The 23,546-nt window shown below is 39.8% G+C and overlaps 1 protein-coding gene across 13 annotated transcripts in view; it reads right to left on the bottom strand.

Moving 5' to 3' along the window:
• The window catches only part of LOC105493195 (WD repeat, sterile alpha motif and U-box domain containing 1), a 76,895-nt gene extending 53,940 nt beyond the window's left edge, over positions 1 to 22,955 (bottom strand). For 2 of the 13 annotated variants that reach the window (XR_011609798.1, XM_071072821.1), the window contains exons 1-8: positions 22,364 to 22,440; positions 19,019 to 19,440; positions 16,603 to 16,787; positions 12,364 to 12,456; positions 8,585 to 8,678; positions 2,326 to 2,359; positions 428 to 468; positions 245 to 351 (exon numbers count right to left, since the gene is read on the bottom strand). Coding sequence is in view for 10 of the 13 variants with exons in the window: in XM_071072821.1 (XP_070928922.1) it covers positions 245 to 351; positions 428 to 468; positions 2,326 to 2,359; positions 8,585 to 8,678; positions 12,364 to 12,456; positions 16,603 to 16,787; positions 19,019 to 19,440; positions 22,364 to 22,408 (1,021 nt within the window). In the remaining 3 variants the exon portion in view is untranslated. Of the gene's footprint in view, positions 1 to 244; positions 352 to 427; positions 469 to 2,325; positions 2,360 to 8,584; positions 8,679 to 12,363; positions 12,457 to 16,602; positions 16,788 to 17,245; positions 17,298 to 19,018; positions 19,441 to 22,363; positions 22,447 to 22,467; positions 22,527 to 22,575; positions 22,677 to 22,765; positions 22,787 to 22,806 lie in introns of those variants that run through there. The other 11 variants (XR_011609799.1, XM_071072826.1, XR_011609800.1 and 8 more) reach the window with 9 other exon arrangements.
• Positions 22,956 to 23,546: the final 591 nt, after the last annotated feature.

The raw sequence follows: 23,546 nt of genomic DNA on the forward strand, positions 1-23,546 counted from the left end.
GTAGCTGGGATTACAAGCATGCGCCATCCTGCTGATCTACGTTTCTGTATTTTTAGTAGAGACAGGGTTTCATCATGTTGGCCAGGCTGGTCTCGAATTTCTGACCTCAAGTGATACGCCCACCTTGGCTTCCCAAAATGCTGGGATTACAGGTGTGAGCCACTGTGCCTGGCCCAATTTACTAACTTTCTGACTCTAATGGTGAGTGGGGTTGAAACGAGTGAAAAATGATGTCCTTACTAACCTTGGTAAAGTGTTTCCAGGTCAAATTGCCAGATGTTCACTGTTTTGTCCATCGAACCAGTAGCAAGTAAAAGGGTATTAGGTGCAAAAGCACAAGTTGTGACATACCTAGTTAATAAAAACAAATATTATGCATGTTCTAATGTTTAAATTGTATTAATACAAAGTGGGGTTCAGTTCAGACCTGGTGTGCTGAGTCAACGTGTGAAGGATATTCTCAGTGTTCTGAAAAACAACAGCAGCAGCTTTACACTCACTCAGGTAAGAGCAAAGTCACTGATGAAGACTCATTTGACATAAATGGGTTATATACTAAGTGAATACATTAATATTTATTAGTAACTAACATAAGATGAAACTTTACTCAATGAATAGTAGAAACGGCATCCGTAACAGCATTCTCAGGTACTTACTTCGCTTTTTGTCAATTATTGGCATTATTGTCTGCTAGCCATCTCCTTAGAAATTTTTAATACAGTAGACCCTTGGCATTTGCTCATCTGTTTGAACCTACTAATAGTATCCTAAACATCTATTACCTGAAATAATTCATATTTTTGGCTATGGCATTTGACTTGTACACATTACAGGACCAGTGACTAGAAATTAGTCCCTTGGCCGGGTGCGGTGGCTCATACCTATAATCCTAGCACTTTGGGAAGCCGAGGCGGGTGGGTTACTTGAGCTCAGGAGTTCGAGACCAGTCTGGCCAACACAGTGAAACCCCATCTCTATTAAAAATATAAAATATCAGCTGGCATGGTGGCACGTGCCTGTAGTCCCAGCTACTTGGGAGGCTGAGGCAGGAGAATTGCTTGAACTCAGGAGGCGGAGGTTACAGTGAGCTGAGATCTTGCCATTGCCTACAGCCTGGGCAACAGAGCAAGAGTCTGTCTCAAATAAATAAATAAATAAATAAATAAATAAATAAATAAAGTCCCTTAGATTTTGAGTACACTAAGGTGGCCATCCAACATTTTAGGTGTATTTAAGTGGGACTCATACATATTTTACAGAGACAATTTAGTGTTATAATTGTTTCTGAGAATGTAAAATCTCACGAAATGTTCATGAGAAATATTAAACATCTACCTCACCTACCTTGAGTATTCTTTTCCATTTCCTGCCAGAACACTCAGTGGCTTGAACCTCTGTGTGGAACACTAGCTTAGATCACTTGCTTAATTTGCTACCCTTTGATTACTTATATCTCCATTTATTTGCTGGCATAGCTACAGCCTAAATCCAATCATTTGGAGGCTCCACTCAACATTTACTTCTCTTGGACAATATTCTTTTCAACTACTTTATTTATTTTTGAGACAGAGTCTCACTCTGTTGCCCAGGCTGGAATGCAATGGCACGATCTCGGTTCACTGCAACCTCCACCTCCGGGGTTCAAGCCATCCTCTCGCCTCAGACTCCCAAGTACTGGGACTACGGGGATGCACCATCACAGCCAGCTAAGTTTTTGTATTTTTGGTAGAGACGAGGTTTCACCATCCTGGCCAGGCTGGTCTTGAACTCCTGAACTCAAGCCATCTGCCTGCCTCGGCCTCCTGACATGCTGGGATTACAGATGTGGGCCACTGCACCCGGCCACAACTTGGTCTTTACTCACCATGGATCAGTCAAAAACTCCCATTTTCCAAGTCCATGATAACCTATTCTTTCTTACACCACTCTCTAAATCCAGCCAGGACTCTAAAAATGGTAGGTCACTTTCAACCATATTCACAAAAAACCCTAGGGTAAACATTCATCCTTTGCTATTATGGAAGCCTGGTGTAAAAGTTTAATAATTGATTGTATGTGATGTTTTGAACACTGGTGCTCTTTAAATATGTATATTTTATGATCACATTTAAAATCTATCCATCTTAAAATCATTACTGAAATATTTAAGGGCTTGTTGCAGAACCGGTATCTTACTTGCATAACTATTTTAGCATTTGTGAAAATATATATGATCTTAGTCATACTAAACAGAAAAAATACATACTTGTTCTACCATGCCTAACTTGAAGTTCAGTAGTCTAATAAACATAATATTCATAGATCACAAGATTTTTAAATACTTACAGTATCATATACTATGACAGACTTATCCACTGACCTTTAAAAGAAAAGAAATTATAGGTGAAAAGTTCTATAAAAACAAAGTACAGTATTTATGTAATTAGTATTTTTAAGTAACTTTACTAACTTTTCTAGAAAAGACAGATATTAACATACATTTAGAATGCAATCCTTTTGTTCATATGTATGAAAACTTTAATTAAAAAAACTACACGTGGCCAGGCACAGTGGCTCATGCTTGTAATCTCAGTACTTTGGGAGGGTGATTCGAGCGGATCATGAGGTCAGGAGTTCGAGACCAGCCTGGCCAACATGGTGAAACCCATCTCTACTAAAAATAGAGAAAAAAATTATCCGGGCATGGTGGCATGCACCTGTAATCCCAGCTCCTTGGTAAGCTGAGGCAAGAGGATGGCTTGAACCTGGGAGGTGGAGGTTGCAATGAGCCAAGATCATGCCATTGCACGCCAGCCTGGGTGGCAAAGTGAGGCTCCATCTCAAAAAAAAACAAAAAAATGCCATATATAAAATTCAGAAAATTATAAGCTTTATTAGAACAATGCCACTTTTTTCACTGTTTCTTTTTCCTCAAAAAGCTAATATGCAATAATCTATTGCTTTTAAATGAATTTAAAATATTTAAGAATATTCTCAATTGTATTTTCTAATATTATAAATAAGTGATAGGTGTAACTCATACAAGCAAAAGCTCTTTAGGGTAATAACTTTTAAGAGCGTCAAGGAATCCTACTTTTTTTTTTTTTTTGAGACAGAGTCTTGCTCTGTCGCCCAGGCTGGAGTGCAGTGGCGCTATCTCGGCTCATTGCAATCTCCACCTCCTGGGTTCACGCCATTCTCCTGCCTCAGCCTCCCGAGCAGCTGGGACTACAGGTGCCCACCACCACACCTGGCTAATTTTTTGTAATTTTAGTAGAGACGGGATTTCACTGTGTTAGCCAGGATGGTCTTGATCTCCTGACCTCATGATCTGCCTGCCTCAGCTTCCCAAAGTGCTGAGATTACAGGCGTGAGTCACCACGCCCGGCCAAGGAATCTTACTTTTAAGAGTGTCAAGGAGTCTTAAAACCAAAAAGTATAAGAACCACTGACCTAAATCATGATTCAATTCTTCACTTCTCTATTCTGACTTATAACTGCATTCTGTTGTCCATTCACTTTTCATCTCTAGTCACTTATATTCATCTCTAGACACTAGTCTCCTATAGCTAGGCTTTGCATGTTAGAATTGCTTTAAAAGTTTCAGAAGTTCTCCTAAATTTAACATACAAGGTTTGAATAAGTTCTAACACCATCCTAGGTTCTCAGGGGTTTTTTGTTGTTGTTTTTTGTTTTGAGTCAGGGTTTCACTCTGTTGCCTAGGCTGGAGTGTAGTGGCACGATCATGGCTCACTGCAGCCTCCACTGCCTGGGCTCAAGCGATCCTCTCACCTCAGCCTCCTGAGGAGCTAGCACCACAGGTGCACGCCACCATGCTCGGCTAACTTTTTATTATTTGTAGAGACCAGGTCTTCCTATGTTGCCCAGGCTGGTCTCAAACTCCTGGGTGCAAGTGATCCTCCTGCCTCAGCCTCCCAAAGTGGTGGGATTACAGGCATAAGCCACCATGCCCCGTCCATCCTAGGTTCTCTATTATCTCTACAATCTGTTCTTCCGGCCTCATTTCTCCTTATTTATTTGAATGCTTATCATACATTTTAATCTACTCAAGAATTTCCTGCCTCCTGGAATGCTCTTTCTGTTCCTCAATCTTCCCATATCTGCACAGAAATTCTATACTGCCTTTTCCAAGGCCACCCCAACTATGCCCTACACACCTTCCTTAGAACACCTCTTTTTTCTTTCTTTTTTTTTTTCTTTTAAAGAGACAAGTTCTCACTCTGTTGCCCAGGCTGGAGTGCAGTGGCATGACCATAGGTCGCTGCAGTGCAGCCTCAAACTCCTGGGCTCAGGGGATTCTCCTGCCTCAGCCTCCCAAGTAGCTGAGACTACAGGCACAAACCCCTATGTCCAGCTAATTTCTTTAATTTTTTTTTTGTAGGGACTGGGTCTCACTGTGTTGTCCAGACTGGTCTCAAACTCCTGGTCTCAAGTGATCCTTCTGCCTTGACCTCTCAAAGTGTTGGAATAACAGGCATGAGCTACCACAGCAGGCCTTAGTACACATTCTGACCTACAACCGCATTCTGCTGTCTATTCACTTTTCATCTCTAGCCACTTATATTCATATACAGCCACCTTTTATCCTGCTCACTTTTTTTCAGTCTCCCTCTTTCCTATATGTATCCATTCTATCTTATCAATGACTTTTAGTCACAAATAGAATGTATCATTAATTGACCTGTTTGCATCTACTAAGTATGATTTAAATATGCCTGTCGATTATTCTAAAAACTAAATGTTTATTAAGTTTATTAATTTACATTTCTCATTCATTTGCCTGTATATTTGTCCAAGTAAACTAAAAATATTCAGAAAAATATTTGAATGAGACCTTGAGCAACACCATATACCCAAAAGCACTTGATAATGTAAACTTCCATTTATCCAGAATGACTAGGAAAGACACATTTCCATAAATATGTTAACTAAGACACACATATATACAAACTGACAAAGAATTATACTGCTATAAAATGAACTTAAAACAATATTGAGTATCACTTAACACTTCCTCCATGACTCAGAGGGTAAGTACATGTCAGGGTCTTGCAGTGCTATTAGTTCATCACCATGAACATCAACTATTAAATAGAAAAGAGGGGACTTAAAATGTCTTCAAGAGCACAAACACTGTCTTGTACTTCCTCTTCTATGCCCTCTTCCAACTGGCAGAGAGCTGGGCACATAATCATTTTGTCAATTAACCTGTCCCCTAACACAGCAGACAGAGTTCAACTTTATTTGTTTAAACTTTCCAATGATTTAAATTCTAGGTCAAAAGACAATTACTATAAATACCTTTTGATGATGAATAATCTTCATCTTTAGAGATGAAAGAGCCACATCTACAATAATAACAACATAACTAGTAATTTGGCTGACTGTTTGGCAAGAATTGGAGCATATGGAAAAAAGAACCATCAGCCTTAGTCCAGACATTCTAAGTGGAGGTTAGGAGCCTCAATATCTTAACTGGAATGAAAGCTGCTATGAAGAGCCATAAAGGTGGGTCAGAATACTATGACCTGTGAGATTAGACAGGAAAGTTTTAGAAAATCTAATGGCAAGGAGAAAATATACAAAAGTATTCAAAAGGAAAACAGTATAAAGTAATTGAATCATTGCAACTATGTTCCAGCCAATTGCCTAACAGAATAAAGCTCTGAAAAATAAAAGCCAAGGTTGAAAATTTCAACACAGAACTGGAAATCATAAAGAGTGACACCATTGAAAAAAATTGCCAAATAGAAATTCTAGGACCAAAAAATAAAATAAGCAAAATTAAGAACTCAATGGACCAGTTTAATATCATATTAGCTGAAGAAAGAATTAGGAAAGGGAAAACCATCCAGAATGAAGCACAGGAAACAGGAAAAAACAAACAAACAAACAAAAAACCAGAAGCATAAATATAAAAGAGAGAATAAAGTTTACAGTGAGAAGGTGTAATGTGCATTTAATTGGAATCCCAGAATTAGAGGACAGAAAGAAAGGAACAGAGGCAATATTTGAAGAGATAATAAATAAGAATTTTCCAAAAGTGGTAAAATATCATTCCACATTTTTTTTTTTTTTTTGAGATGGAGTCTTGCTCTGTCACCCAGGCTAGAGTACAGTGGTGTGATCTCAGCTCACTGCAGCCTCTGCCTCCTGGGTGCAAGCAATTCTACTGCCTCAGCCTCCTGAGTAGCTGGAATTACAGGTGCCCACCATGCCTGGCTAATTTTTGTGTTTTTAGTAGAGATGAGGTTTCACCATGTTGGTCAGGCTGGTCTCGAACTCCTGAGCTCAAATGATACGCCCGCCTTGGCCTCCCAAAGTGCTGGGATTACAGGTATGAACCACTGTGCACCGCCAAATATCATTCCATGGGTTTAAGAAGTTCAATGAATTCCAAGCAAACTAAATAGGAAACTCACACACAGATACAAAGTGGATGTGCAAAAACCTCAAAACAGAAAATTTCATGAGCAGCCAGGGAAAAACACATGAATTACATCCAAAGGAACAACAGTTAGAATGAAACTAACTTCTCTATAGCAATACACAACAATAATATATCCTAAAATGTGTTTGTTCCAACAAAGCAAGATTGGTTTAACATTTTAAAATCTTGTAATTCACTCCACTAACAGAGTAACAGAGAAAAATTATATCATCTCAAAAGATGTAGGAAAAATCATCTGATGAAATACAATACCCTTGCATGATTAAAAAAACAACAACAAAAGCTCTTGCAAACTAAAAGGAATAGAATAATAAAGCTTATCTCCCAAAATTGATCATATTGAATAATGAAAGCTTTCCCTGCGCAGTGAGGAATCAGACAACAAGGCCTGTTATCACTGCTTTTATTATCCTGGTAGCATCAACAGTTCAGTAAGGCACAGAAGATACCAAAGATAGAAGAATTAGAAAGGAAGGAACGAAACTATCATTATCCACAAATGATCTGATTTCATATATATATAATCCAAAATAAGAAATTTTCCAGATAAGTCCAATTTATTCCCATTATATATTTCCTTATATTGGCCACATCTTTCATATACTAACAACAAGTGCCTAGAAAGAAGGCTAATAAAAGATGAGAACTTCTATATAGAAGACAATTATTGAAATTCAAAGATAAATGAAGAAATATGCAATATTCTCAGATTACAAGACCAATATCACAAAGATGTCAATTCTCCCCAAATTCATCAGACTCTATATAATCCCAATTAAAACCCAAACATGTTTGTGTGTGGAGACAGGAATTGGGGCAATCTAACAAGTTGATTCTAAAATTTATATGAAAATGTCAATAGCTAGGAATAGACAAAATATAAAGCCTGGGAAAGACAGAATGATATTAGAGCAAGGACAGAAACAGAACAAAGCAGCAGGTTAAGAAACAGACTCACAAATATATTGTCAGTGATTTCTGACAAGGGAGTACAACAAAATGGAGGAGAAGAGTGGTCTTTTCAATACATAGTACTAGGACAACGGGATATTCACGTAGAAAGGAATAAAATGGAATTCCTACTGCACATGATACACATAAATCAATTGTGTGAAAGGCAAAACAACGAGGGTCTTAGAAGATAATACAGGAAAATATCTTCATGACCTCAGAACATGAAGAAGCTGACTACACTAAAATAATTAACTGTGAAAAGGCAAATCTAGAAGGTGGGAAAAGATATTTACAACTCGCAACAAATGGCTCAAATATAAAAATACACACAAACACACACATATACATATATAACAACAAATCAATAAGAAAAAAACCCAGGGAAAAAAATGGACTGGAGACATGAACAGGCACTTCATAGAAGAGAAAACACATACGGCTAATAAACTTCTAAAAAGGTTCCAACCCCTTTGTTCTGGCGAAACGCAAATTAAAACCATACTAAGGCAACACTACACACTCATCAGAACGGCTAAAATTTTAAAACTCACAATACCAACTATAGACGAGGATACAAAACAACACTGCTACAGAAGCAGTAACTGTTCAGCCACTGGGAAACTGTTGTTATCTGCCAAAGGTGAAAATGCACATATTCTATGACTCAGCAAGGCCATTCCTATGTATTTATCTTACAGTAATGCATGCACATGTGTACCAGGACATACGATAGATTCACAGATTATTGTAATGCTCTCAAACCAGAAACAATCATATAACCATTAACATTAAAATGAACTATTATATATATTATAATGTATCCACGCCATAGAATATTACACAGCAATGAAAATCAATGGGCCACAGCTCCAGGCAATAATATGAATTAATGTCACAAGTGTAATGTTGGGTACAGGAAGCCCGACAAAATAATTCATATTGCATAATTTGTTGGAGGCCAGTTTTAAAGAAAACAGGAGTAGTGCATATGATCTAACATGTTGTCACCAAAAAGGGGCACTCGGAAGGGGAGGGCTTCTGGGTCAGAACCAGCAATGTTCTATTTCTTGCCCTTTGCGGTGGTTCATCAAGCTCTTCTTTGAGGTTTCACGTACTTTTCCGTATGTCTGTTTGATCTCTTATAAAAATGGTTTAGGAAAATTAAACCAACTAGCTTACCCTGAGACTAGCATCTGCCCATCATGGGAAAAAGCACAAGCCAGAACAGGAGCACAGTGCCCACTCAGGGTACTTTTATATTTTAATTCAAAACCTGCAAATAACAAGGTAACAGAGATTAGAAAGCTGACCATGCTTAGAACTGATTTTTAAGTCAACGCCATTTCACTTGTTTATTCAACAAATAATCTTTGAGTGCCTAAAGGACAGAAAAATTAAAAACGCTCATGCAGTTCAGATATCTATAAGGAAATAATCGCGATGCAGTGTGATTAACTGGTTTCTGTTGACTAAAGAAAAAAGTCAAGTTTTTAAAGAATTCAAGTAGTTTTACTCAGAAGTCTTTCTGAGGACTACAGACTAATGCCTATGGCCTGGGAACTACAGGGCAGTCTGTGAGACCACTCCAAAGTGGTGCTTCAGCCTACTGCTTATATACAGGTGGTAGAGGCTTAGTACGTGCAAAATCACATCAAACAGAGGTTACATTAAAGCAGAATCACATCAAGGTCTGGGTGTAAGAGTACATCTGGTTATAGATTACCAAAGTGCATTCGGTTACAGATTGCAGAAACATGATCTCCGGACGTTATCTCAGGTAAGAAAAGGCAAGGCTGGGCTCGTTTATCTTTTAAGGAATGTAGTGACTCAGGTGCTCTCCTCTGTTTTGTCTTCAAGGCATTCTTCCGGAGAGCTGCACGTTGTCACAGAGTCAGGGGGTTTGTGAAATTATGCCGGCAAGCAGAAAGGAGCAAACACGGCTTCTCCTGTTTGTTACTCTGTCTCACATTTCAAAAGCTCAGTAATGGATTTTAAAAAGCAGCTCAACAAAGGCTAGATGGGGTAATTTCGTAACTACCAAAATTTTTAAACGTTTAAACTATACCACAATTTTGGTGTCTGATAAAAACAAAATATGCCAACTGCCCAAAAGACTTAAAAAAATGCTTATAATTTTTTAAATCTGGCATTTAAAAATATTTTGTCATCCTGTAAATAATCAATGGTAATTTACACATCTTGTAATTCCAATATTATAACACTCCTACAAAGTATAAAAAAGTGTAAAATCCCTTTTATGCTTTTAGAATTACTAAACATAAATATCACAACTGTTTTAAAAGTATACTGAGGGAATTCAATACATTTTGGTGACAACCTATAAAAATAAATATTAAGAAATTGGCAGGGGTTGGAGGAAAGGAAAAGGAAATACACAAGGGAAATTTATAACTACATCAAACACAATAAAACCTTTTTTGAAGTGTTAAATGTCTTTTAGTGAGGATAACAAGCATTTAACTAAAGAAAAAGGTCATCAGAGTAAGTAAAAGTTTCAAGCTCAAAACAGGAAAAAAAAAATATTTTTATCTGAGAGAGCAGAGACACACTAAAGGCACCATGCTAGAAACACAAGTGCTAGAAACACAATGATGAACTTCAAAAGGCTTTCATTCTAACTGGGAACAGAGCAATAAGTAGGCATGATTAATCAAACAAAGCAAACATATTAAGGTGCAAACCAAATTAAGACTACAAAACTTTAATACAACCATAAGAATAGGTTATGTCCTCAAGTATAAGACCCATATGTCTCTCTACTCCTCCCTACAAATAAGCAAATAAGGTACCAATGGTGATAAATGCTTTATGAAAAGGTTTTATTATTATTTTCTTTTTTTTCAGAGAGTCTCCTTCTGTCACCCAGGCTGGAGTGCAGTGGTGCAGTCTCGGCTCACTGCAACCTCCACCTCCTGGGTTCAAGTGATTCTCCTGCCTCAGCCTCCCAGGAAGCTGGAACTATAGCTGTGCACCACCACACCTGGCTAATTTTTGTAGTTTTGTCGAGACCAGGTTTCATCACATTGGCCAGGCTGGTATCGAACTCCTGACCTCAAGTGATCCGCCTGCCTCAGCCTCCCAAGTTCTGGGATTACAGTCGTGAGTCACCATGCCCAGCCTTATGAAAAGGTTGTAACTGCATGTTTATAAACTGTCATGTATGTTTTTGTGAAAAAGTCAGTGTCAACATATTTTCCAGTAAACATGTGAAACGCTTTACTTTTGAACAGTTATCAAAGGAACATATTTATTTCCTGATAAAAGGTTCTTCTCTATACGCTATAGGATAATTATGAACAAAAATGTAGTTTGTCATTTAACTGAAGTGTACTACGTAACAAATAATAATATTTTGAGGCTCCTGAATCAATCAAGATGACCACAATATTTCAGATTCCCATGAAAATGTCAATGAAGGAATTAATAAAGACAGAAATGTACACTGGTAAAGAGAGTGGGAAGAGGGGCATCAGCAAACCAGACACTGAATCAACTTTGGGAAAGTAGAAAGCACATTAAGTAATGAAGTATAAAAGAATAACAGCCCAGTGTACAAAGAGACGGGGGTACAGCCAAGAAAGTTATTCTGCCCTAGGAAACACCCCAAGACTGGCCAAGTGTAGTGGCTCACACCTGTAATTCCAGCATTTTGGGAGGCCAAGGTGGGAGGATCATTTGAGGCCAGGAGTTCGAGACCATTCTGAGAAACAAACTGAGACACTGTCTCTATAAAAAATTTAAAAATTAGCCAGGGCAAGACCAGGGAGAGGAGGTGGAGAGGGTAGGAAGAAAATACCTCAAGGTTCCAGAATATCAATAGCCAGGAAAAAGGAAAATTAGAATGACACAGACATAGACCTGAAAAGAGAAAAATTGACTGACTGTATACAGATCATTTGGCGTCTACCTCCAATCTCTCCCCAACTTCACCCTTAGTATGCTGCACAAAAGCCAAGCACTTATCCCCAGTGAAACCTTTCAAACAAACAACTGCCTGGGAAGCCCTAGGGTGACAGAGTATCTACTCCCCAACTCCCCAGTCCCTCACCCAGAAGGGCCAATTACCCACCTCCTCATCCTAGAGGGAAGCCAGCACTAACAAACCACCCCTGTGCGCAGAGCTTCTAAACATTATTGTCTAATTCTTAAATGCAAACAGAATACTAAGCAAAAAGGGGACTCGACTGCAAACAAAGCTCAGAAAACAGGAGGGAACTTAAAAACAAAGCAAAAACTCCTAAAAGACATCCTGAGAGTTTTGAGAGCTTACCTTTATAACGGACACTATGAAAAGGAAATGAAGAAGATGATGAGCTTTCAGAATCTGAAAATATGATTAACGACATAAAAGATTCAAAAAAAGGTTAAGAGAAAAAGCAGAGAAATTTTTCCCTAAAGTGTAAGAAAAGAGAGAGAAGTGTGGGGGAAAAAAAAGAGAATCAATTCAGGAGGCCCAACATTCAATTAATGGAAGTTGTAAAAAGAGAGAAGGATGAAAGAAATAGCATAACGGAATACTTTATTCCAAAACTGCACAAAATAAGCTTCCTGACTGAAAGGGTCACCTGACGGAATAGTACAATGGAAGGGAAAAGACCCACACACTAACAAAAAGCAGTACCTACAGTGAATAAATAAAAAATATAGTGGTATAAACAATGTTCACAGAAACTGTGAAAACCACCAAAGGAGTTGAAATCAAGTGCAAAGTGGTCCCCCTCTGGTGAGCAGAAATGTGCATGGCAGTAGTATGGGTGAGGTCATGATCAGCAATGAGCACCTGATTTTTCAATCGTGTATTACTTTGATTAAAAGTTTCTTAAACCATATTTTTGTACTTATTTTTAGATACTCAGGCTACCTTAAGTAAAAAGATTAAACAGAAATTTTATCCAGACCACAAATAATTTTAGAGAAGTGCTACTTAGCATACATACCTAAGATATGGGTAAAAGAAACAATCCAAATTTTGACTTGGCAATCCTGACCACATGATGCCAATCGAAAAAACTGAAGACCTTGTTCTTCATCTAAAATTTGTTAAAAATAAATACAGAGAATTTGTAAAACACTGAAATACCCCCAAAATTTCCATTTCTTAAACTGAGATCTGTTAATTCTACTCATTTAAACCATGTTCACAAGCTATTAGTTAACTTACACCATGTAACAAAATGTTGATTAAAGAATTTCTTTTAAACAAGGTACTATATAGGATTATTAGTCCTCAAGTTGCTACAATAAAATACCTTTCATTTACATTCCTCAAAGAATAGAACTCAAGGCTGCAAGAACCAATATTGAGCCACTAAATAGAGCATCCTCTAACCGAATTTTAGAGTCTATGAGGCTAGCATTGATGGGAAAAATTAGGAAGAAAAGTCAGTTACTTTGACAGTGTTAAATGTTTCATCATTCCCAACCTTTTTTAAGGTCATAGCAATTTCTTCTTTTTTTTTTTTTTTTTTTTTTTTTTTTAGACAGAGTCTCACTCTGATGCCCAGGCTGGAGTACAATGGTGCGATCTCAGCTCACCGCAACCTCCGCCTCCAAGGTTCAAGCAATTCTCCTGCCTTAGCCTCCCAAGTAGCTGAGATTAGAGGCATGTGCCACCACGCCTAGCTAATTTTTGTATTTCTAGTAGAGATGGGGTTTCACCATGTTGGCCAGGCTGGTCTTGAACTCCTGACCTCATGATCCGCTTGCCTCAGCCTCCCAAAGTGCTAGGATTACAGGCATGAGCCACAGCACCGGCCTAAGGTCTTATCAATTTCTTAAAAGCCTGGTCTATAGTTCATATGGAATAATGAGAATTTTTTTCCATTTGATTTAATCAAGGCAAAAGCTGGAATGACAGAAATCAAAAATAACATCAATTCACTCCATTTGGTTGAAAATATTATATTATTGAGGGAAAGTAATCAAATGGTGTCCCAGAAGCGCTACTACTTTACACTTACTTCATTTTAGCGTATCATTATATATCTGCTAGATTAAGTTCCTAAACAATTTTGGATAATGTAAATATTGATATCATCAATGCAATTTTACACAAGTGGTACCTAGTATCACATGTAGTTTCATCAAGTAAGTTTTGGCATTCATATGCAGTAAAGCACAATTCAGAAATTGAGGCTGGGCATGGTGGTTGAAGCCTGTAATCCTAGCACTTCAAAAGGCTGACACCGGGAGTTTGAGACCAGGCTGGGGAATATGGTAAGACCCTGTGTCTACAAAAAATTTTGTTAAATTAGCCGGGTGTGGTGGCACACATCTATAGTTGTAGCTACCTAGGAGGCCGAGGCAGGGGATCCCCTTGAGCCCAGGAGTTTGAGGCTGCAATGAGCTATGATCATATCACTGCACTCCAGCCTGGATGACAGAGCAAGACCCTGTCACCAAAACAGAAATCTAATATCCATCTTGAGATTGCACTCCAGCTTACCAAATATTCAGTATATAAAATTTAACAAATGTATACACCTGGGCATGTAAATTTTTTCTATGGACTCTGCCTCTCTGAAAGTACAAACACTTTACTAACAAACAACTAATTAAATTCCATTTCACTGAAAGTTTTTCTAACTCCACGGGACTTCCATATTTCAATAGCATTTTTGTTTTTTCTGTAGCATAGGTTTACCCAAAATGTATCCTTTCTAAGAGAGATCTTGAGGGATACAAGCAATTCCTGATAATCACTGTCTTTTTAAGGCAAAACATTTTATTCAATAAATGACTGAGAGCAAAATATTTCTGTATTAGACCTAATTACCAAACCTATTTTTTTCATCGTTTCTTAACTAAATAGATCCTCTGAAGTTAATTCTAAAGTTCTTTAAGTAGTGAAAATTCAGCTAAGACAATGGAAAATTACACAGCTTAAAATGTGCTTATGTTCAGTATCTATAATATTTAGAAACATACTTTTCTTCAGGAAAAATATTTAAATTATAATAACCTAATAACCCACACTTTATCATTTAAAAACTGGAGAGAAATGATTATTTACTCTCAGGTGCAAACAGGATTATTTTTCCTTATTTCAGCAAAATGTCACAAGATGAGTTAATATATCGTAAGTATTTACAGATAATAACAAATACTAAATTAAACAAATTTAAATTATATACTTTGTCTTCTAAATAAATACAGTTGTTCCCACAAATTCCTACAATAATCACTTTAAAGCATGTATCAATTTGTTTCAGAGAATTTACTCATAAGGTTAAGATATATTTCAACAGCAACACTGAAGGAACTAAAGAAGGCACGAAGATTAAAATTCTACCGAGAGAAGTGTGTAATATATGTTCTAAAGGCAGGGTGGGGATGTGGGTATCATTTCAGAGTCTCATCTAGAATTCTCTGCCTGGTGTAGTGAGCCTTTCCTGACCCCAGAAGCTCCCAATCTCTCTAAACGCAGGACAAAAAAGCCCTTATTTTCATTCTAATATTAAAACTAATATAGTGGTCTTTTCATTGGCAATCTATCTTCAGATCATTTAGAACCAAAAAAGGAACCTAGATCTCTCCACACTTCTATAATTCACCAGATTCACTGAGTGCCTACAAGATGTGGAGAAGGTATCACAGAAATGGAAGCAATGACTTGCTACAAGCTGTCCTTAGAGTAAAACAGCACAGAACAATATATTAAAAGAATAACTGCCTTAATTAAATTAGGGAGGCAGTTTAACATAAGAATGGGTTTATGAAAAGAAAATCTATTATTTCAGCAAATCATTAAAAAGAATCTTACTCATCAATCTACATTTCAAGGCCTACTCTGTATCAGGTACAATGAATAAAAGAGACCCAGGCCCTGCCTGCCTGGAGCTTATAAGCTAATAGGAAAAACACCATTAAATATTATCCATATAAATACAGAATTAAAACTTGTGATAGTATTATGAAAGAAAAATAACGCATGCAAATGAAAGACTATATCAAAATTATACAGATTTAGTGCAGGAGTTAAGAGCAGGAGAGGCTTATCTTTAGTGATTTTCAGCCAAATTCTAACGGACATAACAGCAAACCAGGTAAAGGGTCTGCACATAAAACCCTTGGAAAAATCTTAGAAACATTCCAGGAATTAAAGAGGGTCAATGTGGCAAAAAATGCATGAGGCCAAGAGCAATTTGAGATTAGGGGGAAGCAGAACATGTTTTGCTTTTGGGATCTGGGATCTTAATCATATCTTAACAAGCCACTGATGGGCTTGAAAAGGGGGGAATACCACAATCTTCCTGTCTACTCTCTGGACCTGTTTTGTCCAATAAGGCAGTGACTGGCCATATGTGGGTACCGAAGACTTGAAATGCAGCTAGCCCAAATTGAAATGTACTATCTATAATATACACACCAGATTTCAAAGACTTAGTACAAAAGATAAAGTATCTTAATAATTTTTATTATCAATTATTGAAATTACATTATATACTGGGATTATACTGTTAAAATTAATTTCAGCTACTACTGCAACATTTTAAATTTTCCTAAGTGGCCTACAGTACGTTGTTATGGACAGCACTGGTCTGGCAACAAGACTGCAGGGGAACAAGAGCTACAGAACTCCCATCCACTAACACGGAAAATGAAAACTTTAAAGAAAGAACTTTCCAATTCACTGTACCTATTTAAAAGCAAGAGACTATATTCAGGAGCTCTGTTTATTTCTAAAAAATCAATTGTGTTGGCAAACATTTTATAAATTTAGCTTTTGGAAGATTAAATTAGTAAATGGAAAACATAGCTTCTATTTCCAATTTTTAAAGTTTACATTTCTACTTGAATATCAACATAGTGTTTTTTCTTTTTTTTAATTGCAATCCTATCAATAGGGTTAGGTCCTCTAAATTGCCATATCCAAGGAATCTGAATCTGTTGTACCAATCTGAGTCACCCCCTGCATATAATAAAGAATGTAATTTTCTTGCAGGAAACTCCAAGCCCCCCCCCCGAAAAAAAAGAAAAGAATGTGATTTTCTCATATATTTTTTTCAGATTTCATTTTGGTCAAAAAAGAGAGAAGGATAATCCCTTTACAGGAATAAATCAAGAGGGCTCCTCACTCTACTAATGATAACATACAAAAGAATAAAAGAACAAGTCATATACAGCACAAATTATAAACAGGAATTTCTAGCGCTTAAAAGAATAAAATAACCAACCAGAAACTGGCTGTGAAGAAAAATCGCAGCAGGTAATTCCAAGATCATGTGCTTTTTCACTATGCAGACACCTCATTTTATCATCCCACACTGTTAAATCACCACATGAGGAGCCAGTGACAAAGAAGCTTCCATTAGGAGAAAATGCACATGCCACCAAGGAGCCATCTTTAACACTACCACATCTGAAATAAAAGTAAAAAGTGGGTTTTCATTTCAGAGTACCTTTTACTTTATACCACAGTCTCTAACAGCAGCTTGATACAGTAAAAAGAGAATAAATGGCTATAACAGATCTAGAGAGAAAGGACAATTGATGCCTACAGAAATAAAATATCATTTATATGCTATGAACTGAGATACACTGTCTAAAAGCAACGGAGGATTTAAACACCCTCCCTTAAACATTTTAACTGGTATGTTCAAGCTTAAATTACAAACCAAAGTCCACATATCTTCATATTTTTCCACAGGGCAAATCAGCATAAACACATTAAAATCTGTAAAACTTAAACCAGAAAAGCAACGACAAGCAACATCAACTACAAACATATTTTTATTTTAAAGGTAAGATAAAATTATTTTTATTGGAAAATATGTTATTGGAGTCAAAGGTACTTTCAATGTCTGTATTAAAAATTACCTTGAAGCAACGGTGAGGTCTTCAAATATAAATTATTCATGAAAGGAAAATGCTGTGGGCAAGTTAAAATTATGTTAGGAAGACAGGGAGGCACTGTGCTGAAGATATTAATATTAGATCAGTTAGGAAAAATAAGCTGTTAAAAACCCAACAATTAACGCACTGTCCCATCCAGCAGGGTATCTATCATTTATATATAATTAATTATATTCTTTAGGGATAGTTATGCTATACAGCCAGAAGTTGTCATTGGATAAGACTCCTTAGCTGACAGCTGGATTTCATGCATATAAAAAAGATATCTGGCCTAAGTGTTTATTAACACCACTTAAAACACATCACCCTCTTCAACCCAGACCTAAGCTTAAATGAGCAATAGTTGTTGACCAACTGGCATTTGTGCTCTGAAAGATGCTGGGAGATAGGAGGAAGGGGAGGTACACTAGGCTATTTTAATTGTTAATTACTTAAAAGCGCATGGTTTCTAATGTTCTTAATGTCATCTAAAAGTGTTAACTTTTTTTTTTGAGACCAGGTCACTCAGTCACTCAGGGTGGAGTACAGTAGTGCAATCCTAGCTCACTGCAGCCTCAAACTCCTGGGTTCAAGCGATTCTCTCACCTCAGCCGCTGGAGTAGCGAGGACTACAGGCACACGCCACCACGCCTAGCTAATAAAAATAACTTTTGTTATGTATATTTTGCCACAATATGCAGGTGGATCACATGAGGTCAGCAGTTCAAGACCAGCCTGGTCAACATGGTGAAACCCGGTTTCTACTAAAAATACAAAACATTAGCTGGGCGTGGTGGCGGCAGTCTGTAATCCCAGCAACTAGGGAGGCTGAGGCAGGAGAATCACTTGAACCCGGGAGGCAGAGGATTCAGTGAGCCTAGATCGCACTATTGCACTCCATCCTGGGCAACAAGAGCAAAATGCTGTCTCAAAAAAGAAAGAAAATGCTTAAACCACAAGTGACAAAAATAAAGCCTAACACAAGTATACATATGTAACAAACCTGCACATTGTGCACATGTACCCTAGAACTTAAAGTATAATAAAAAAAAAAAAGAAAGAAAGCCTAAATTTACTGAACCTTTAAAATGCTGCATTGTGTAACTCTTACAATTAAAAAAAAAAAATAAAAATCTAACAAGGTTAACTCTTAATTTTAAGATTGGAAATATAAAACTCTCAGAGCTAAGCAAATGTACTATAAGAATCATATTAAACATCTCTCTGGGTATTTGACCTTTAGAAGGCCAGTTACAAAACTTTTTTTTTTTTTTTTTTTTTTTTTTTTTTTTTTTTTTTTTGAGACGGAGTCTCACTCTCAGGCTGGAGTGCAGTGGTGCAATCTTGGCTCACTGCAAGTGCGGCCTCTCTCAGGTTCACACCATTCTCCTGCCTCAGCCTCCCAAGTAGCTGGGACTACAGGTGCCCACCACCACGCCCGGCTAATTTTTTGTACTTTTAGTAGAGACAGGGTTTCACTGTGTTAGCCAGGATGGTCTCGATCTCCTGACCTCGTGATCCACCCTCACTGGCCTCTCAAAGTGCTAGGATCACAGGCGTGAGCCACCGCTCCCGGTCCAGTTAAAATATTTTTTCTTGTGCTACCTGAAAACTATTGGCTTCCTAGGGTCATCGAAATATTTTTCTTTTTTTCTACATCACTTAGACTGTGCAGAATATCAAAATATTTTGCTTTCAGCTTTTTTTAAGTACACCTAGTCAACAGGATTAAAACAGGAAGGATTTAAATATCCATACCTATATAACTTGTATGACTGTGCATTCCACAAAACCACAGTTCCATCAGCTGCCCCTGATGTCAAACACCTGGAGTCTGGGGAAAACTGGCAAACCCTCACGGGGCTGCCACTAGGCTGTTCCATCACTGCCAACATCTGTCCATTTTCAGTATTCCATAGGACAGTGGTACCATCTGTTGAACACGATGCCAAAATATGTCCTGAAGGGGAGAAACAGCAGCAGTGGACAGCATAGGTGTGAAACTTCAACGGAGAGTGTGGCAGTTCAGTAAAGTCATGTAACGAGTACAGGCGAATTGTTTTGTCCAAGGAGCAAGTAGCCAAGAGGGAAAAGGAGAAGGCACAGCAGTTGACATCGTCACCATGATCAGCTAATGTGTGAATCAGTTTCACCATGTTCTTTATTTGAAGTAAAACAGCCTGAAATTTTTAAGCAGATAAAGGTTATTCATTCTAGGAATCAGATAAATGCAATTTGAATCTATATAAAAGGGCCAAAATGTTTTAATCTGCTCCATGAATTCTTCCACATCAACATTTTAAAGCAGTGGTCCCAACCTTTTTGGCAGCAGGGACCAGTTTCATGGAAGACAATTTTTCCCTGGACTGGGGTGTAGGGGATGGTTTCAGGATGAAACAGCTCCACCTCAGATCATCAGGCTTTAGATTCATAAGAAGCACACACCCTTGATCCCTAGCAGGCGCAGTTCACAAAAGGGCTTGTGGATACCTGTAGCCCCAACTACAAAAATTAGCAGGGTGTGGTGGCGCGTGCCTGCAGTCCCAGCTACTTGGGAGGCTGAGGCAGAAGAATCCCTTGAAGGGAGGCGGAGGTTGCAGTGAGCCGAGATCACCCCACTGCACTCCAGCCTGGGTGACAGAGTGAAACTCTATCTTAAAAAAAAAAGAAAGAAAGAAAATCTAACACCGAAGCTGATCTGCCAAGAAGTGGAGCTCACTCATGCCCTCACCTCCTGCCGTGCAGCCCAGTTCCTAGCAGGCCATGATGGGTACCAGTCCTCAGCCCTGGGGTTGGGGAGCTCTGTTTTGTCTTTGTGAGACAGGGTCTCCCTCTGTCACCCAAGCTGGAGTGAAGTGGCATGTTCTCAGCTCACTGCAACTCCTGCCTCCTGGGTTCAAGTGATTCTCCTGCCTCAGCCTCCCAAGTAGCTGGGATTACAGGCGTGCCCCACCACGCCCGGCTAATTTTTTGTATTTTTAGTAGAGATGGGGTTTCCCCATGTTGGCCAGGCTGGTCTTGAACTCCTAGCCTCAAGTGATCCACCCATCCTGGCCTCCCAAAATGCTGGGATCATGGGTGTGAGCCACCGTGCCCAGCCAAGGGAGCTCTGTTTTAAAGGACAACCTGTTACCTGGGATAAGAACAATTTGGAGAAAAAAAAAATCTATTAAGACTATAACCTCAGATTTTCACAACTACCTTTGTTATACCAATAAATTTCCACAATTCCTCAAAAAGAACCTTGTCAAATAACTTCAAACTGATTTGATGTTGAGCTTTCAAAACCTAAGGTGTTTATTTCACCTTTGAAGTCTTTCTCATAAGGAGTTCTCAAAAATATCCCATTCCAGATCTGCTCATCTCAACTCAAAAAGTATTTTCTATTCTAATAATTATCTTAGCTGCTCCCTCCACAGGATGGAGCCAAGGCTATCTGCTCCGCCTTTAAAATGAAACTGTAGGATTTGCTCTTAAAAAAACCAACAAAAGTCTCACTGAAAATTTATTAATAAGGGGCCATGTTGAAAGCTATCCTACCATGGTTTGTCATCCTGTCTGATAAACAGTAATTATACAAAAGACTTGAGGTGAGGAACCACCTCTGAATGAATCAAGGAAACCAAGAAAACCTAAGAAAGTGTCAAAAAATGAACTTAGCCAGACCACATTCAGAACAAATTTACAAATTTAGAATAAAATCAAACTCCTCACGATGGCAAACAAAATCCTATATAATCAAAATCCTATATAATTCCCGCCTGCCCACTTCTCAGATCTCAACTCTGGTCAGTCTTCCTCTCTTCTTTCCAGCCTCCTTGGCCAAACAATCTTTCGTCTCCATAAAGCGGTTTTCTCGAGCTTAAATGCTCTTCCCTCTGCTCTTCGGATTCTATTTGTCATTTAGATCTCAATTTCAGTGTCTCTCCTCAGAGAGGGTTTCCCTATTTAAAGTAGCCACTTTCTAGGCTAGCACATCACCCTATATTCTCAGCAATTACCACTAGCATCGGATATTTGTTCAATTGTCTCCCCCGACTAGGATGTAAACTCCAAAGGACTAGGGACTTTGCCATCTTGCTCATTTCTGTGGCCACACCATGTAAAACTGTCAGGCATCTAATGTACTTATATAAATATATGTTGAATATTTATTTTGCTCAAGCCCAATTGAGTTCCAGCCTTTAAATAATCTATACGTAATATGAAATTAGAAAATCTACCAAGACTAAATATATATATATACACACACAAAGACACATAACTGACGGTGGAAAATTGGTGTAGAGGCAGAATCAGCTCTGAAAGGGGCAGGTATAACCTTGACTTGTAAAATTGATAATCCTGTGTCCTAGTCTTATTTACGGAAATACCTCTACCAAAAAAAATAAATAAATAAAAGTCTGACTGCGATGGTGCACACCTGTAGTCCCAGCACTTTGGGAAGCCGAGACGGGTGGAACACTTCAGCCCAGGAGTTTGAGACCAGTCTGGGCAACAAGGCAAGACCCCATCTCTCTAAAAATAAAAATAATTAGCTGGGTGTGGTGGCGAACACCTGCAGTCCCGGCTACTTCAGAGGCTGAGGCGGGAGCATCGCTTGAGCCCCGGAGGTGATGACTGCTGTGAGCTGTGATTGCACCACTGCACTCTAGCCTGGGCAACAGAGCAGGATCCCATCAATCAATCAAACAATTAAGACATAAGGACCATGCCTTTCCCCATCACAATTTTCTCCTTTTTAGAATAAGTTCAGTCTCTTTTTTTCGAACATAAACTCCAATAAAGCCTAAAAACCAAACACGAAAATTTCTGGTAGACTATCCCTGTACTGTTGCATTGAAAACAATTAAGACCAGGTGGTGCTTTCTGGAGAGCTCGCAAATCCCAGCTGTGCAAGTGCGCACAGGTGATTTTCCAAACTTCCGCTCCCAGCCCTCTGCGACACTTAGCTCCCTTTGCAGCTCCAGTGGATTTAGTGGAAGCACCGAGCCACCTTCAGCTGAACAATTTGTTTTGAAAAAGCTCTCAGGCCTACCCAGGACCTGCCTGGGGGTGTGGGCGTCCCCTCGGGCCTCCGCTGTCACGCGAACAGTAAATTACCGGGCACGCCAGGTCAGCTGGCCAGCGTAAACATATGGATCCCATCTCATCCAAAGCAAACCTGAAAGGTGCCCAGCGCTCCCAAAATAAAGTCCGCGACTTACACCCCCCACGCACGAAAGACCAGGAATGTGCCCCACTCTGACAGCGGCCAGGCCTCTGCGGACGGAGCGACCCAGGCAGGAGGGCAGCTTGGGAGGCAGGGAGCTCACCCGCAGGGGGCTTCCTTCCACCCGGCGCCAGCACGCCCGCCCTAGCCCCAGGCCAAGGGTGCACGAACCACGCCTCGCTGCACTCAAAGTCCCGGCCGGGCCCTGCTGCGCAGTTAGAACCGGGAAATGGAGGGTTCAGACGCCCCGCGCGAGCAGGCCCAGCCGGCTAAGCCCAGCCGCGCTCCCCCACCTGCCGCCGCTGAGCCGGCCCATAGGCGCGGCCCCTCTCACCTGCAGGGCGCGGGGCGCGCCGGATCCTCTATCTGGTGCCCACGGGTCACGTGCCGCGCAGGGGAGGTGGGCGGGGCGGGGCCCTCTGAAACCCAGAGACTGGGGACCAGGCCCCGCCCCGCGAATGCCGGTGGAGACCCAGGGCGGAGGGAACAGGCCCCGCCCCGCGAACGCCCGTGGAGACCCAGGGCGGAGGGAACAGGCCCCGTCTCCGGGGCTGGCCCTTGAGGCGGCGCATGCGCGCCCTTCCGTCCGGACTGTGAGTTCCTCTCCGGCTTCTGGCTCTAGGGTCAAGGCTAGTTCAGGCTTGGAAAGGGGCTTCCATCGTAATTCTATCTGTTTTGCTAAAGCTGCGGTGGCAAGGCCTAGTGATCGCCTGAAACGTCGTTTTAAAGGGGGCGTTGCATCGACTGTTCGTCCATCCCTGCTGAAAGTTTTTACCTCTTTCTCCCATTCTCCCCCCTGCACTGTGTTCTCCGAGGCCGGTCTCCCGGATTGGCCTTCTCGGTTTCGGCCACCCTGGGCGGTCCGTGACTTGGCTTCTTCTGCCCTCGCCTCCGCACTCGGGATCCCCCAGAGGTCTCTCCCTGGCAGGCTGCCTGCCCCGGGCCCCAGCCCTGCCGCTGAGTGGGTATCCTGAGCTCACTGGAACCCCGGGCGCCTTTTCTTCAGCCTTTCCCAGTGCGCCCCAGTGGCTAACGGCAGACGGGTTTCCATGTGTCACTGACTACAAAGTGGCC

The sequence above is a fragment of the Macaca nemestrina genome, chromosome 11 (assembly GCF_043159975.1).
Source record: "Macaca nemestrina isolate mMacNem1 chromosome 11, mMacNem.hap1, whole genome shotgun sequence".
Taxonomy (NCBI): Eukaryota; Metazoa; Chordata; class Mammalia; order Primates; family Cercopithecidae; genus Macaca; species Macaca nemestrina.